This window comes from Athene noctua, chromosome 2 (genome assembly GCF_965140245.1).
Source record: "Athene noctua chromosome 2, bAthNoc1.hap1.1, whole genome shotgun sequence".
Classification (NCBI taxonomy): Eukaryota; Metazoa; Chordata; class Aves; order Strigiformes; family Strigidae; genus Athene; species Athene noctua.
In genome coordinates, this window is record NC_134038.1 from 118,943,945 (window position 1) to 118,960,598 (window position 16,654).

At 36.3% G+C, this 16,654-nt stretch overlaps 1 protein-coding gene across 9 annotated transcripts in view; it reads left to right on the forward strand.

The window, feature by feature from the left end:
• EPC1 (enhancer of polycomb homolog 1) overlaps positions 1-16,654 on the forward strand; it is a 53,052-nt gene that overhangs the window by 27,427 nt on the left and 8,971 nt on the right. For 4 of the 9 annotated variants that reach the window (XR_012633188.1, XM_074900017.1, XM_074900019.1 and 1 more), the window contains exons 2-10: positions 952-1,111; positions 2,844-2,989; positions 3,074-3,280; positions 3,677-3,825; positions 5,096-5,252; positions 6,563-6,739; positions 6,844-6,933; positions 7,018-7,166; positions 8,458-8,810. Coding sequence is in view for 6 of the 9 variants with exons in the window: in XM_074900017.1 (XP_074756118.1) it covers positions 952-1,111; positions 2,844-2,989; positions 3,074-3,280; positions 3,677-3,825; positions 5,096-5,252; positions 6,563-6,739; positions 6,844-6,933; positions 7,018-7,166; positions 8,458-8,810 (1,588 nt within the window). In the remaining 3 variants the exon portion in view is untranslated. Of the gene's footprint in view, positions 1-951; positions 1,112-2,843; positions 2,990-3,073; positions 3,281-3,676; positions 3,826-5,095; positions 5,253-6,562; positions 6,740-6,843; positions 6,934-7,017; positions 7,167-8,457; positions 8,811-13,806; positions 13,933-16,654 lie in introns of all 9 variants that reach the window. The other 5 variants (XR_012633187.1, XM_074900015.1, XM_074900016.1 and 2 more) reach the window with 3 other exon arrangements.

Here is a 16,654-nt window from a genome sequence, read left to right on the forward strand (position 1 = left end):
ATTGGTTTATAGCACCTACTGACAGCTGTATCAGCACAACAGATGAGGCACTGGTTTACTGAGCACCTAGGAAGGAACAGTTTAGAAACTTGAGAAACCAGCTTTGGTACTAGGGTAAAAATACCCATTTATATTCATGTCCATATCTTACTGTGTGGAGTTTTGTTGGTAACTCTATGTGAACTCTGCTGATACTACTTGCTGTCTTGACAGCATCACAGCAAGAATGGAATGTTTTTGAATAGTAGCGTTGGAAAATTACTAGAATTTCTAACGTTACTAATGTGCTGGGCTGTAGTAACACACGTTAAACACTTAACTTTTATCAATCTGCAACTGTCTTTCAAGCTTAATTACTCTCACCCTTGTGGTTTATAGTTTATTATTAAACTTTATTTGATGGAATAGGAGGTGAAAAGGGAGGCTAATGGAAGGCATTGCAATAAATGAGAATGTCCATAGGAATAATTTTCTGTCTGGGTAAAAATAGTTGCTGCTTTTCTTAATAGGAGATGATGGCAGGCCTTCTTTCTGGTTTTCTGACATCACTGGCAATAAATGGCCATAGCAAATATGGAATAATACCACAGTGAATAACTGTCTGCAGCTCATTGTTGTAATCTGTATGTCTAATCAATCTTAAGTGTCTGTCCAGAAATACCTAAAGATGAATTTATGTAGTTTGATGTGCCAAGAACATGGAACTTGACTTGCTAAGTTTAGTGTGTGGTTTGTGTGTTTGAGTAAGAGGGAGAGCTCCACCTACTGGAAAAGCTGCCTGATTTTGTGGAGTGCATTTTGAGTCAAGGTATGATACTGAGTTCTTATTTCTGGTCTCAGGGATTTGGAATGAGAGCCTTTGCAAAGAAATAAGCTTCCTTCAACTTTAAAAAATCAGCTCTGAAAATATTTTCTCAGACTTTCATCTTTACTTTTTATTTTTTATTCTAGGAACATCATCTCCAGCGGGCTATCTCAGCACAACAAGTATATGGAGAGAAGAGGGATAACATGGTTATACCAGTTCCAGAAGCAGAAAGTAACATTGCATACTATGAATCTATATATCCTGGAGAATTTAAAATGCCAAAGCAGCTGATTCACATACAACGTAAGTAAAGTAACTCCATTCATTGAAGTCTAGATAGAGAACTTTATTTTGCTATTATTTCAAGAGATTGCTCTTAAATTTCTGTTGAGCTTCCATCAAGACTGACTTCTGAGAATTGTTTTCCATCATGTAAAGGAGTACATCTTACTGAAGAACTATTATTTAGTTCTTGATCAAGAAGTAAATAGATGTCCTTCTTGAGTCTGTGTGTTAAGCCTTTAAATTTAGCAGTTTCGAAGGCCATTTCTGTCCTCTTTAACACTCAGTAGTTAGAACTTGCAGGGAAATTTAGGTTTGTTAGCAAGGACAGACAAATCTACTTGAAGAGGAGCATATATAATACATAGTTAATAAACAGAATACCTGTCCCCTGAAGCTTAACCAGGATAATACGATAGTAGAATGGATTGGGAAGCCAAACAGAAATAGCAGCGGTAGTAGTATTTGCCTATGCCAGCTGGAAGTATTCTACATCTAAAAGTAGGTACTTTTTTTGTATCACCAATGACTTGCAAGTGGGTTGGGATTTTGTTTTTTTCAAAGATTGTAGCTATTCTGTATGGACATGGCCCTTGATGTGAGCACCACATTACTTCAGATAACTTTTGAAAACATTATAAAAAATAATCTGCTGCAGAATTCTGTTGTGTGGTGTAATTAGTAGATTTTTAAAAATAGTATTGATGCTCTGTAAATGGATCTCATGCCTAATTCAGTTAAATCTTAGTCTTCTATACCAGTCCAAGCTTCAGTGATGGCTTAAAGTATTAGAATCATAGAATGGTTTGTGTTGGAAGGGACCTTTAAAGGTCTTCTAGTTCAACTCCCCTGCAGTGAGTAAGTGAAAGATGAGGTAGATCAGAGCATGTTGCTCTGCTCCTGAGCAAATGAAAAGACTTAATACTGGCAGCCTTCCATGAAGATATTAAGGTTATACCTTTTAATTCTTCTTTCCCATATCTAGTGGTCTAACAGCTGAAATGGTGATTTTTCAGCTGCATTGTATTCTACCTATTTATTTACTAAAGGCAAGTGACTGTTTTCACAATGTTTCCAGATGTGTACTTGGGAAGAAATTGGTTTAGTTTGTAAGAGACACAAACTTGAATGAGGCATGAGAACTAGGGAGATCTTGTTTTGAATGCAGAGTGCTTTGTTTTCATAGCATATTGTGGAAAACAGAACAGTTGTTTGTGTTCTGCAAAACATAACTTGTATGTGAAGATGCCTTGCTACATAGAGTAAACCATGCTGGGCCAGTTTAGTCTAACTCATCTGCATCACAGACATCATTGATGAGAATATGTGTAAGTTCATTGTAATATAGTCTGCACGTACTTTTGTAGAAGTGCTTTGAAGTGTGTTTGGGCTGAAGTCTTAACTGTTGATAATACAGTACATAAAAATGCATAATACTAGACAGTGTTGAAAATTCTGACTAGTCTCAAAAATTCTTACTGAAAGCAGTGAGGTAGAAAGCTACTAGCTGGTTTGACCACTAGTAAGCTTTCATTGGTTAACAAAAGCATAGTCGGATAGATAATCAACTTTTAATCCTGATTTATTTTTAATGGTGTAACTTTTTTCAATAAAATACTAGATATAATTTCAAAGTGTTGTTACTACAACATTCAAAGAAATAATTTTAGGTTTGTCTTTAGAAGAATCTTCAGACACCGCTATTGGAACAAAACATTTCTGTAGTAAAACTAACTTTCACTGTATCATTTAGCCTTTAGTTTAGATGCTGAGCAGCCGGATTATGACTTGGATTCGGAAGATGAGATCTTTGTGAATAAGTTGAAGAAAAGAATGGACATCTCTCCTTTACAATTTGAGGAGATGATTGACAGACTAGAAAAGGGCAGCGGTCAGCAGGTACAATGGTACTTTGAATAAAGAATTTGAATTACACATTCTGTATTTACTATGTGAAAGTGACATGCTGGGTTTTACATTTAGCCAGTCAGCCTGCAAGAGGCCAAGCTGTTGCTGAAGGAAGATGACGAATTGATCAGAGAAGTGTATGAGTACTGGATTAAAAAGAGGAAAAACTGTCGAGGTCCTTCTCTTATCCCAGCAGTGAAACAAGAGAAGCGAGATGGTTCCAGCACAAATGACCCTTACGTTGCTTTTAGAAGACGAACAGAAAAGATGCAGACAAGAAAAGTAAGTAGATCAGTATCTCCCTCTGCTCTCCTCCTTCTCCTTCTCTCAAAAAGTATCTTATATAAAGAAACAATTCTGCTATGTAGTATAAACCAGTAAAAGTTAGGGTGTTCTTTTTGCAAGGGTCAAACATAAAAGAAACTACTTTAGGACAGCTATTGAATGAATGTTTGTATTAATTTTTCACTACATCTACTGCCAGACCTCCTACGTACAGTGTTGGTAAGCTGTAGCTCTTTGATAACATGCACAGGCTTCTTTGTTTTAGTATGTGATTTTATATATATATATATATATATATATACACACACACACACATAAATACTTAGAACTTACTTTAATTCAGATTATTTAATTTAAATGATGTGGGGCGACATATACACTGTGTATCTACAGAATCGAAAGAATGATGAAGCATCATATGAGAAGATGCTTAAGCTGCGTCGAGATCTGAGTCGTGCAGTAACCATCCTGGAAATGATAAAGAGGAGGGAAAAAAGCAAGAGAGAGTTGCTGCATTTAACACTGGAAATTATGGAAAAGAGGTAATGTTTATTAAAAGTTCCCCACAGAAAGCTTTGGAAACTACTTCGTATTCTGATTCCCACAGATACTTACAACAGTGAGAAATTTTTAAAATAAGTATTTAGACTCTTTTCACATTTACAGGCTAGCATATTTTCATACATGGCTATGGAGAGCAAAATAAATCATTAAGAACTTGCTTATTACGGGAAGGTGGCCTATTACACTAACCTACGTTGGTTTATTACATCTGTATATTCAAATGTATGCATATGTCCTACATATTATATATGAAGAGAGATTGTTGTTTTGGGTAAATTCATTTGGAAATTTGTGTTAAATATGTAGACTAAGGAAATTGCAGTTAACGTTAAGGACATTTCCAGTCATTACCATTTTTCTTTTTTTCATTATCGCAGTTCTTTTTTAGGAAAGATTGGTCTAATACTCTCTTGAGGAAAATAAGCATTTCGTACAGTATAAAATACTGTTTTGTGAATCATTTCCAACTAGTGTTTCTTTTGACATCCATCTGAATAGACTTCTGTAGCTTAAGCATCCATGTTTGAAAACAAATGTCCTGAGTCAGTATTTTAAAGCTCTCAGACTGAATTTTTAGTCTGGCTTCTTAGGGAGACAAGTTGAGTGTCTCTGCCAGGGGCATTTGTTTCAAACACCGATCATTTTTCAGTTAAAATAGAGAAGGAAAAAATCTCAAAGATTCTCCAGTAGTTTTCTCAAGAAAGTAAGGTGCTAAATAGAGGAAAGACTCTAATGCTCTGCCTTGGAATGAAAAACTGCATTTCAACTCAGCGCTTTCCACAAGACTTGAAATGCAGTGTGTTTCATGGATCTGCTTGTTGTGAAACTATTCCATAACACAAAAGAGGCAGGATTGTTGAATAAGGCACTCTGCTGCACTGTTTAAAACCATTTGGATGATAAATGTATATTTTTAAATGGTACCTGTCCCCTAAGTAAGGGGGTAAGGAAGCCCTCTCCTTTTCTGCTAGTTTCTGCTTCTTTCCTTTAAATTACTATCTTTTGGAGATGCTTTACAGGGTAGTTATCCTTTTATTTTATTTGTCAGAATTAGTCATCGCAATGAAGTTTCCATGTTATTAATCCCCTTTTCTGGAACAATACTTCCTGTACTACTTGCTATTATCCTGGATGTCTCTTTACCCCAAGTTGCAAGTATTAGTCTGTGTTTCTCTGTGTTGTGCAATTTTTTACCAGACATATATTGTAAACGTTCCTACAAACTTAAAAAAAATTTTCTGATTTCAGGTATAATTTGGGTGACTACAGTGGAGAGATCATGTCTGAGGTCATGGCACAACGGCAGCCAATTAAACCTACCTATGCTATTCCCATCATTCCTGTGACTAACAGCAGTCCTTTTAAACACCAAGAAGCTATGGAACTGAAAGAATTTAAAGTTAAAGTGAGTAATGTCAGTAACCGAGTTACTAGTTCATGCTGTTATGTATGCGAGACACAGCATTTTTAGAAGAGGAGGGGGGAAGCTTTTTGAAACTGGAAATAGACTAACAAAGCTGCAATTAAAACAAAATGCTCTGTTGGGAGTTATGATGATAACACAGACTACTGGCTTTCCTCAAGGCAGAAATAAAGGAAGTATAGATAAAAGGACACAAGCAATTATATTCTTATTCTGGGGGATATGAGCAATTTTCTCTTAGTACTGTCCTTAAAGGTAGGATATCCTGAACAAAACTGTGTTTATTGCCCAGATATTGGACAAAGATAGGATTAACGAGATAAAACCCGTATCTTGTTCTAAGATCAAGTAATTGTTTTAATCTGGAGGGTTGTTTTTTGTTTTGTTTTTAAATATGATCCACTGATATTCCCAGCATAATGTATATCTCTGTCTGGTTTTGTATTTAAGTAAAGTATCAAATAATCTTACTTAATTTCAAAAGCTGACCAGCACTTTTTTTTTCTGCAGGCTTTAATTTTGTGTCATAAAATCTTAGCCACAGTGCCAACAACTGAGCATATTATATAGGTCAGGTAACACAGGAGAAATGCTGAGGTATAATTTGAGTTTTAAACAAAGACTTCTTAACTGAAGAATGTCCAAAGGCTGTTCTGAATCTGACAAGGTGGCTTGAATCAATGAATACTTGCCTTGATAGTAGAGCATTGTTGGTAAGACTGCTGGTGTGTACTTAACCTATTAGTGATGCTGGGCCGATGCAGTGTCTGACAGCATGAAAGAAACCTGTTTCTTGGAAACCTGGGTAATGTGCTTAAACTTGAATTTGCACAGTATGGGGAAATGTGTTTAAGTTTTAGAAGATTTTGAGAGTCTAGGTATCTTTGAGAAGTCTCACTTCTATTTTTGCCTTTAAAGCATTGTTTGGTATTCAGTAATCCCCTAACATCGCATAAATGCCTATTCATTTAAAATGTTAGAAAATAAGAATGGTACCTCATGGAGATCATTGTATAGTTTTAGTCTGCTTCTTCAAAGTGGTACTGTATCTTAACTACTAGTGCTTTTATCTAGCACAGATTGAGCAAACAGTGCTTGATTCTACCTTGCCTGTTAAGTGTTTCAATTACTGGAAATGAAATACAGGTATTCATTAAATGACTACTTGTATTGCTATCAAGATGATGGAGAGATGAATTCACTTTTTAGCTTGCTTACACAGTTCTCTAAAACTCCTGTTTTAATCTCATTTCCTTGTGTGTAATTCTACACTGCCTTTTCTTTTCTTGCAGCAAGATAAACCTGATGTTATTAGACCCAAAAGAAAGTATGAGAAGAAGCCAAAAGTCTTACCTTCGTCTGCTGCTGCTACTCCTCAACAGACAAGTCCTGCTGCACTGCCAGTCTTTAATGCTAAAGATTTGAATCAGTATGATTTTCCTAGCTCAGATGAAGAACCTCTCTCCCAGGTAGGACCTCTAGAGTTCTGTGCTGCTCCCGTGGAAAGAATAGAAGTAAAACTCATTAATAGACTAATATCTCTCCTCATATACCCCCCATCCTCTCTTTAAAGGTTTTGTCTGGTTCTTCGGAGGCTGAGGAAGAAAATGATCCTGATGGTCCTTTTGCCTTCCGTAGGAAAGCAGGCTGTCAGTACTATGCTGTAAGTAGATTTCCTTAAGTACCATAAAATGGAGCATTGTTGTGGGGAAACATCTTGTGTTTAATTTTTAAAAATTATTTTAAGCCTCATTTAGACCAACCTGGCAACTGGCCATGGAGTAGCCCTAAAGAGGGAAGATTAGGAGATGTGCGTTACAGATACTGCTTAACCACCCTCAATGTACCCCAGAGGTGTATTGGGCTTGCACGAAGACGGGTCGGCCGTGGTGGAAGGTAAGTGTTACGTAATTGTTGTTGGTTTAAAAAAAAATAATAGAATAAAACCAACCAAACAACAATCAACAAGACATCTTTTAAAAGAGCAAAGTTTTAAAAAAAAACCAAAACAACACCAAAACAAAAAACCCCCAAAACCCCTCAAAAATTGAGACATCGGGGGGTTGACTTTTTAAATACTTCCATTTGATACAAATTTCATTAGCTGATTGTCTCCATTTTTATATTGGAGTAGTGGAAGCCACTTTTAGTACTGTTTTCTTAAATGTTTCTAGATTTTTATTGGTGGTACTCATAAGTTCTGAGGTGAAAATACATGTATGTTTTTAGTTGTGATTGACGGTTTGTTGTTTAAATGACTTGCATAGTTGTCTTCAAGTACTATTTAAAAATAGCAAAAATCACATTTTTGAGAAAATGCTTTTCTGAGTTTGGACCGTATATGGTGATTTGCCAGCTGTAGAGGCAAATTTTGGGAGGATTACTTACAAGTGACAGTAACTGTTAGTTTTCAAACATTGTCAGAAATAGAAAAGAATTAAGGACTGGCTTAGAAGAAAAATGCCTGAGCTATCTTTATCAGAAACAATTTATAAATTGTAGTGTGTAAGTGCTATTTCTTAAATATTGTGTTATGTCTTTAAGAAAATGGTACATTGGTATTAAACTTTAATTGAAAAATGTAAGAACACGATTTGGCTTTCAGATTAATGCTTAGAACCTCTTCACACATTAGCAAGTCAGATTGGCATATCAGCAAAATCAGAATGGGAACTGAACTGAGATTTTGCGAGGGGTTTTGGAAGTTAATGTGTGACATCATCAGTGAATTGAGATGGTTGTGGGTATATTCAGTATATATGGGAGTACGGCTTTTGAACTGAAGTTACTTTAGGAGGGCATTTGAATAACTTTTTAGTTACTTAAGCAGTTTTATTCTCAAGCTTTTTTTTCTTTGCATTGTGGAATTCTTTATCTTCCAGCCTGATGTAAAAAAAAAAAAAAAGTTATATATGTTGTTACAGTGCCTTGACATATATATGTGACGATTACATCAGCTGTTCAAACAATTGAAGAGAAACCTAAACATACTACTTAACATAAAATAATATATAGTCATGCATTTTCTGTCTGTTCTGAGGGGGGAGGAGGTTACTTGTTCCAGAATGGTTTTGTGTAGTTTTTTACTCATATCCCTTTGTTCTCCCCAAGCACACATGGTAAACTGGTGCCTTTTTTTGTATTTTCTTGCCACTGTATAATTCTGCGTTGTTTTCCTGGTTTTTAGGGTGCTACTAGACAGAGCACATTCGGACTACGATAACACATTTCATCAGCTGGATTTGGAAATGTTTTCCTCATCACAACACTCTTCAATCAGTCAATTTGCCAATACCTCAGAAACAAATACCTCGGACAAATCTTTCTCGAAAGACCTCAGTCAGATACTAGTCAATATCAAATCATGTAGATGGCGGCATTTTAGGCCTCGGACACCATCCCTACATGACAGTGACAATGACGAACTCTCCTGTAGGAAATTATACAGGGGTATAAATCGAACAGGCACAGCACAACCCGGGACCCAGACATGCAGTACCTCTATACAAAGTAAAAGTAGCAGTGGTTCAGCACATTTTGGTACGTTTATTTTGACAAACTTGCTTCTAGAAATTTTAAACTTGTCTCGGAAAATCCAGAATATCTTTAGGTCATACTTTACATCATGGTCTATTTTGATGGTAGCAGCCCATCTTCACTTTTATGTCTTTATTTGCTACATAGGATGTTTATTTGTATTTACTGCTAGCAGTAGTGTACTGCATTTCAAACTTAAGCAAGTGCTACCTTGGTATGACTTTAGCAATGTGAAGGTTTAGAAGCAGGTATTGTGTAGGTTTTAAGTTGACTCAGAAGATCTGGATTTTTAAAATTAAAGATGTTGACATAAGTATTACATTTCAGATTTTTTTCTAGTACAAGGTGTGTTGGTGGGGAATGGTTAGTGTAAATGCTTGCATTTAAAATCCCAGCATGTATGAATTCTTATTTGAATTCATATGAAATTAAATGCCATTTCCTATCCAAAATATACCCAGCTCACCCCCACTGATGCATCTTCTCATGCTTGGTAAAACTCTTGGACTAATCGCCTCTATATCTTGTCAGCAAATGGCAGATTATATCTCATAGAACCTGGGCTACAGAATTGAAGACCTGACTCTTAGGAAAACTTGATGTGGTGTTAATTGTTTTTTAATTGGAATACTCTTGGATAACATCTCTCTTTATATTGGGTTCTTCACACTGAAAGGCTGGTATTTATGTAGTTACAATGTAACTTAAATAACTCTTGAATTTTAATCAGTCAGCACATTAAATGTCATCTTTTTATAGAAACTAAAGTGATGCAGTTATTTCTTTATGAAAAAACTTCAGAAGTTCACCATTTTGTAAGGAGTCTCTAGAATCATGTTTTCCTTGCCATTTTGAATTATGGCTTTGGAAATAAATTATAAAACCTGGCTAATGTAGGAGTCAGGGAGAGATGCATATACCTAATAAACTCCCCAGACTGTGGGATGTTTTGGAGATTTCCTCAAAGAATGTTACCCTGGTATTCACATTACTTTAATCCTCCTATTTTGTACCTTTCCCTGCACCACCTGTTTTGTTTGTTTTGATTTGTTTTTTTCTGAAAATTATTCCTCCTTGAATTTTTTGACTTGGTGGGCGGCTTTGTTCTCCTGCTTTATTTCATGCTTCCTCTCCATGATATCCTAGAGTAGGTCCTCTCACCATCCTCCATTCTTTTCTCTTTTATGACTGTTATTGCTGGAAATGTATTAGGGACAAAACTGATGGTTCTTCTGGTTTATGAAATAAGTACAGCTTTTGGGGTTTAAGTTCTGCCCCTCCACTGTTTCAAATCAGTAAACCAGATTCAGAGGAGAGCATGATCTGTCTAGTGTCTAGAGTCTGAAGTGTGATAAAATAGTAGTCAGATTATTAGTGTGAAAACAGAATTTACGTGTGATGAATAGATTATAAATATACTTTAAAGTAGTAATGGACAATGCATTACATCTGAAAATCAGACTTGAAAAAATGGTTGTTTAAATTGAGTTTATAGCATATCTCTTGATGTGTGTATATAAATACACAAAACCACTCCTGTAGAATATTTTTTCTTTAAATAGATGATTAAGATATTTATCTACATCCATTTGGGAATGAAATGCAATTGTTACTTATAGTGATGAGTTCTGTACAAGGTTTTAATTGTGTGGTTGTATTTTGAAGCCTGTGGGAAAGTAATACATATGTGTAAGCGCCTAGCATATGACATTCATTTGTGCTTGGAATTCTATGCAGATAGCTTATCTCATCTCTGTAAAATATTTAAGTTAGTATTCTGAGCTTTTCCAAGTTTAAATGTTGTAGAGTTCAGATACACATTTTTGTTAGGGTTTGATACAGGAATGAAATACTACATAAAAAATACAACTATGTCCGAATTCATAGATATACTTTAAATTATTTACCACAGTCTTTGGATAGTTGTTACTAATATAACCAGGTAGACTGTACCCGTATAATTATTTATAATCTTAATGGGAATTCTTGTAGCGTTGGAGGCATATATGAGTTTGTGTATATGTGGTGTAATGATGGTCGTCTGTTTAGGGGTAGGTGTTTGAAAGAAACATGTGGTCTAGTTCACTTTGGTACCATTCTGTTTTCTAGTGTTCTTTTTTTGGTTTCCTAAAGGATTCTTTTAGATACATTGTCTATGCAGATTACAGGTGTTTGTATGTCCTCCTATGTATGACTTCTTCAGAGGTGCATGTCAGTTGGGGCTGCAGCTGCTGAGTGATGTCCCGTTACTTTCTGTAGCAAATACTGTAAAGAACAGGTATCTAACATCTATACTAAAGTTTTTCTGTGACTGCTGCAGATGACAACCCTGTAGAGTGTTCATACTCATTTTTCTTAGCTGTCTTTAAAGCTGGGAGTTTGTTGTGGGTGTGGATTTTTTAGGTTTGGTTCTCTTTGTCCTTTAGATTTTTGAAGTGGCAGTAGGTCTTTCTACCAGAAAATATTTCTTATGCCTCTCTATTTTAGAAAATCCTTTTATCCCTTTGCTGCTACCGTGAGTTGTGGTCAAACCATATTGCTTACCTTTAAGATGAAGTTCATCATGAAATTTTGCCATGGCCAGCAAAGGTGGTGATTCTGAAGTGCCTTTGACCCTGAAGAAATGCAGGTTTTTGTGGTCTGGCTTTTGGAGTGTTCAGCATAAAAGATCTGTGGAAGATTTAAGTTGCCACATTGAGATTTTGTGTGTAAACTGAGAAAGGATGCTGGGGGGGGGGGGGGGGGTGTAAAAAAATCCCTTAAAAGTTACTTGAAAATGGGGCTTGTAGTGGACTTGTCATGTGCTGAAGGATGGATTTTGGCAGCGGGATCAAGTGGCCAAGAAAAGTAGCATCGCTTTTTGAAGAGGATGATTCCTTTAATCTCACTGAAGAATTACGAAAAAAGCAGCCTTTGCCCTCTTGCAAAAAGAGCTGATTCGAGGATCTTCAGGCATATGTTATGCAAGACATCACTAAAAAGCAGGCAGGAGTGTAAAAGCATGATTCTTACGGAGGCATAACTTGTTCAGTGGGGAAGCTATTCACTGGACAAAATGCAACAAAATTACTTCAGAAAAGAACCCTGTATTGCTGACAATCTCATCAAGTTTCTGAATCATAATCTTCAGAGATGGAGCTTGTGTCTTAAGTTTGGAGTATACCATAGGCATGAATATTCCTCTGAAATATTTGTGTCCCAGGAATTTAGTCTTGTTAGACTAATTGATTGATCTAGTTCTGCCAGGCAAATGGTAGTCTCTGAACTGCATCACATTATAGAGAGACTGTGCTTTCTGCTGGAGACTTGCTGTTAAGTGTCACATTCGTATTTTTGGATGCTTCCATCTAGTAATCAGAAGTTTGAGACATTTAAAACTGCACAACATCTATAATTCTGTTGCAGCCTTGTGTTTAGGAGGCAGACCAGAGATACCAGTCACTAATGAAAGATTTGAACACTGGTTCCCAGGCTTCACAATAGGACCAGGCAACCATCTTGTATTCTGTTCTTTTCTGCCTTCATCCAGTGGCTGGGTCACTTTGAAAAGAAAGTCTCTGCAGGCTATCAAAATTAAAGAGGCTAGCAGTTAACTAGAGTCTACTCACTAAATTTGTAATTCTTTCTTTGAGAAGAGGTTTAAGTATTCTAGCAGAAGCCTTATTGAAAATTCTTAGGGTTATGATGTTTTCAGTTGTAGACCTTACTGTATATGGAAAACTGCAGGCATCCAGAATATAGTTAAAAATTCCAGAGTAGCTTACCTTGCATTTTCTTTTAAACTGGAGATTGAGATGATGTGCTGCAAGTTGCACTTTGCTGTTCAGTAACCTTTTCTATAGGTATTCCATAAAAATAACTTTTTCCCCTGTGAATTTAGATGCTTTTTTTGCATCTCTTAATCTGCTTTTTTAAAAGCAAGTTCGCACACTTGGAGCATGGTGAACTATGCTTCCATTACCCAAATATGTGTTTCCATCTCCAAATTTGTAATGTTGGTTGATGGATCTGTACTATTTTTTCCTCTTCTTGTTAAAGATACCTGACACCTGTCTAAGGCATCCCTTTCCTGGAAAGAAGCAGGAGGAAGTTCCTCAGTCCTTGTGGCAGTTCCTTGCATCCGAGTGGAAGGACTTGTCCTATTTTATTGCTTTCATGCCCTCACTGGCTGTGTTTAGATCTTTTTCTTTAACCCTTTTATCTGTAATAGCCTCAATACTGCTGTCTGTTTTACCGTTTTCCTTTTCCAAATGCTTATTTTCACATTGCAGGATAAACTTGGTCATGAAAAATACTGACACTTGTAATGGCCTTTTTCATTTGTCATTGGAACTTAACAGTCTTGACCTGTCTGCAGCTGAGATGTTGAGATCCTAGTCGAAGAAGCAATGGACTTGGGAGTACCAGATGTTTATAGCCCACCCTAGGCTTAGTTGAAAGAGGAAATCTTAAAAGGAATGGTCTCTTTAGTCTGGGAAATGTGACTTGAGATGGGGGGCACTTCTGGAGACTTTGAAGTTACATTAGATATTCTCATTCAGCCTCAACCCAGTTAGAGTAATACTCAAAGTGCTGAATCTTTGGACTTCTGTAAACTGTTACATTTTGCAGCCCCAGCAAGAATGATCCATGTTTATAACTGCAGAGTAAACTGTGTAACCCAACTGGCCTGTGACATTTCACTGAAAATTCATATTAAGAATGATGGGCAAATATATAGAAAGCATTTCTAGCTTTCATTCAATGACTAGTAAAAATCCTTATTAATTATTTTCTGTCTGTTTTTCTTCTACTACCAAGTAGGGAGTGTGTATATAGATCTTGTATCTAGTTTATAATTTCTAAGTCCAGAATTCTGATGTTAGGAATTTCAAACTTAAGTTCTGTTGAGCTGAAATATAAGGCTGTTGTAGTAATAATCAAGGGCGTAATGATTCATGTTCTCATAGTGTCTAATAATGACATGTTTAAGTAAAATCAATCTTGAACTTCTTTTCAGAAAGTGAAACATCTTTGGGCCTGGTGCATCAAATACTAAATCACACTGATGGCTCTAAGTCTCTCCAATCTTCTGAATTCACTGGTGAGAACTTGCTATACAGTAGAAAATCTTTAACCAGGCAATGTAAGCCAGATCACATTTTTTAATCTCTATTTTATGAGAGATGTTATGTTCTGGATTTCTTAGTACTGTGAATGATGTTTGCTTTTGCATGCACTTTGGCATTAGTAACCACTAATTATTCTCTTATACAGCAGGGATGTGACGCTCTCATGTATTTTCCCATAAGAAAACATTCTAACATGATATATCATCTTTCCACAGTCTTTAGGAATTCTGTAGCTTATGGGGTTTCTCAGTTGGGAGCTTTAGTTAGGTGATCTTTCTTCCCTACCTCATCAAAATGGTCATCACCTCAGCTGGAAGGATCAGGGAATCCAGTACTTTCAGTGGATTTTTAGAGAGGTTCTTTGAACCCAGTGTAATCCTAATGCTTCAGTTTTCCTATTGAAATAATATTTCCGCTCATGAGAACATATACTTAACTTGTTATGAAGCAACTGTTTTTTTAAGTTGCTCTAATTTAAATATCTAGTTCTTTTATGTTTAACAGGACTTGAAGCATTTGCTGAAAGGCTTAATTAAGCTGTTTGAGTCTCTCAGTATTAAATTTTTTTAACTTTATTTAAATATGCTTACCTGGATAGGTCATTGTGTTTACTCTACAAAGCTTGTTCAGTTTCCCAGGCAAATATAGTGAGCATCTTCCATTCAGGAAATCAAAAGGAATGCTAGCAGAGGGACCAAGAGTTTACACATGCATATTCTGCTTTCCAGGGTATGCTTCCTGGTTTTTAGGAAACTGGTTCTTGTGGTCGATTTTTTTTATAAGTCTGTATTCTCCTATTTCAGGGAAGCAGAGCAATAGCTAGTAAGTCACCTCGCAGAAAAACTTACAGCAATAATCAGGAGGGGAGTCTGTGGCTGTTTACCAAAGACCAATCTGTTCATACAGATTCCACAGCTTCCTCCCTCCTCACTGGTTCGGCCACTTCTGGGAAGGACTTGCATTTTCAGAGAAGCTAAATGTAAGCTACAGCACTGTAAGGCTATGACACGTTACGTGCTGTGGTAAAACTAGTTAGAAGTGTAATAATAGTTTTATATTGCAGTATAAAACTGCTAGAAGTATGGATCTGAGAAGTCCATTGACAGCATCGCTGTTACTCTATGCTCCAGAAAACACCACTGTTGAGTATCAGCATCCCACAAAATTTGGTAGATACGTAAACAGAATCATCCAATTGAAAGATACTATTCAGTGACTGAATTTGAGAAAAATTTGTTTGCAATCTTTGCAATAATTACATATCATCTTAGCCATGTAAATGATTGTAGGGAAACATTCATAGTGTAGTATGGTGTTAAGAAGTTGGGTTATTGCACAAGATTTGTGGCTGTCACTAAGGAGATGCTAAGCATTCATCCTGTCAGTCAGTCTCAGTAATGTACAGTGTTCTTCCCTTCTATTCATAGCTACAAACTCCTTGAAGCTTTTTCTTCTACCTTCCATTCCTTTCTGTAGTCTGTAAGCCAGAAAACATTTACTTGCTGCCAAAAGTATATCACTGACACAGTTGCTGAAGAGGTGTGTGCATTGTCCCAAGTTTTAAATGAAGAGGATAACAGCAGAACACAATATACTGACTTAAAATCCTGAAGGTTGTCTCAACTGAAATGTTACAACTTGATTTGGAAATCTACCAGAAACGCTTTGGAAGCATACTGAGTTTTAATTGTTCCGATTCAAACTAGTATGCTGCAAACAAACAAGTAAGAAGCATTCATGTAGCCTAGTATCTCAGTAGAGCTTGAGCAACCCATCTTCAGACAACCATCTGGAAATGTGGATAACTTCAAGTAGGGTTGTGCCTTAAAGGTTCATAACATTTAAGGTTCTTAACATTTAAGGTTAGGTTAACTGAAGGAGTCAGGTGACTTGCATAAATTACTGAAAGGGTCTTGGAAAGTATATAGAAGTCTTGAAGAAAGGTAGAGTTGATAGCTATGAAAGACAGTTGAGATATTCAGAAATGATAATGTTCTTATTTGTAGTTACCAGTAGCAGTGGCTGAGAGATTCTCACCTCCACCCCTCACTGGATTCTGTGTAGTGAATAAAACTGGATGTTTTGTCACTGTCCGATTCAGTAAATTCTATAGTATTAAATAGTCATTATGGTATGATAAAACCATGACCACTGTGGCCCTAGCACACTTTGAGAAGAGTCTATAAATACTGCACTCGTGTCTAGCGCTGCTGAAGCAAGAATGTGATTTAAAATATCACCTGTTGTCTTTAATCATTGAATGTTATGTTTTGTCCCTGTGTTTTAACTTGAAGCTGTTGTTCAATGCTTTACTAACTTATTTAAAGCCTTGAAGGTTTCTGATAATATCAGGAATATGTGTAGCGATGCTTTTCTGAGTTACCAGAGACATGGTTGCTGAATTAAGTGTACAGAAAGGGTCTGGGCTTGACTCTTGCCTGCTGTTTTTTTCCAGGCAGATAAAGACCAGCGTCTTCTACATTTACTGCTTTTCTCTGACACAGATGAAAGATTTTCAGCTGTGCGCTTTCTCTTATTTTAGAATAAAAATTAGAACGGGTAATAAAATTTCTGGAAGAAAGTTCTTAGGGACACGGTAACTTTTTATAGAGAAAGTGATGTTAACAGATACTAAGTTTGACACCTGTGCTATTGCATCTATGCTAGCTTTGCAGGCAAAAAAAAAAAAGTCTGCAAGCCATGTAATTAACACATTAATAAGTGACTACATTTTTA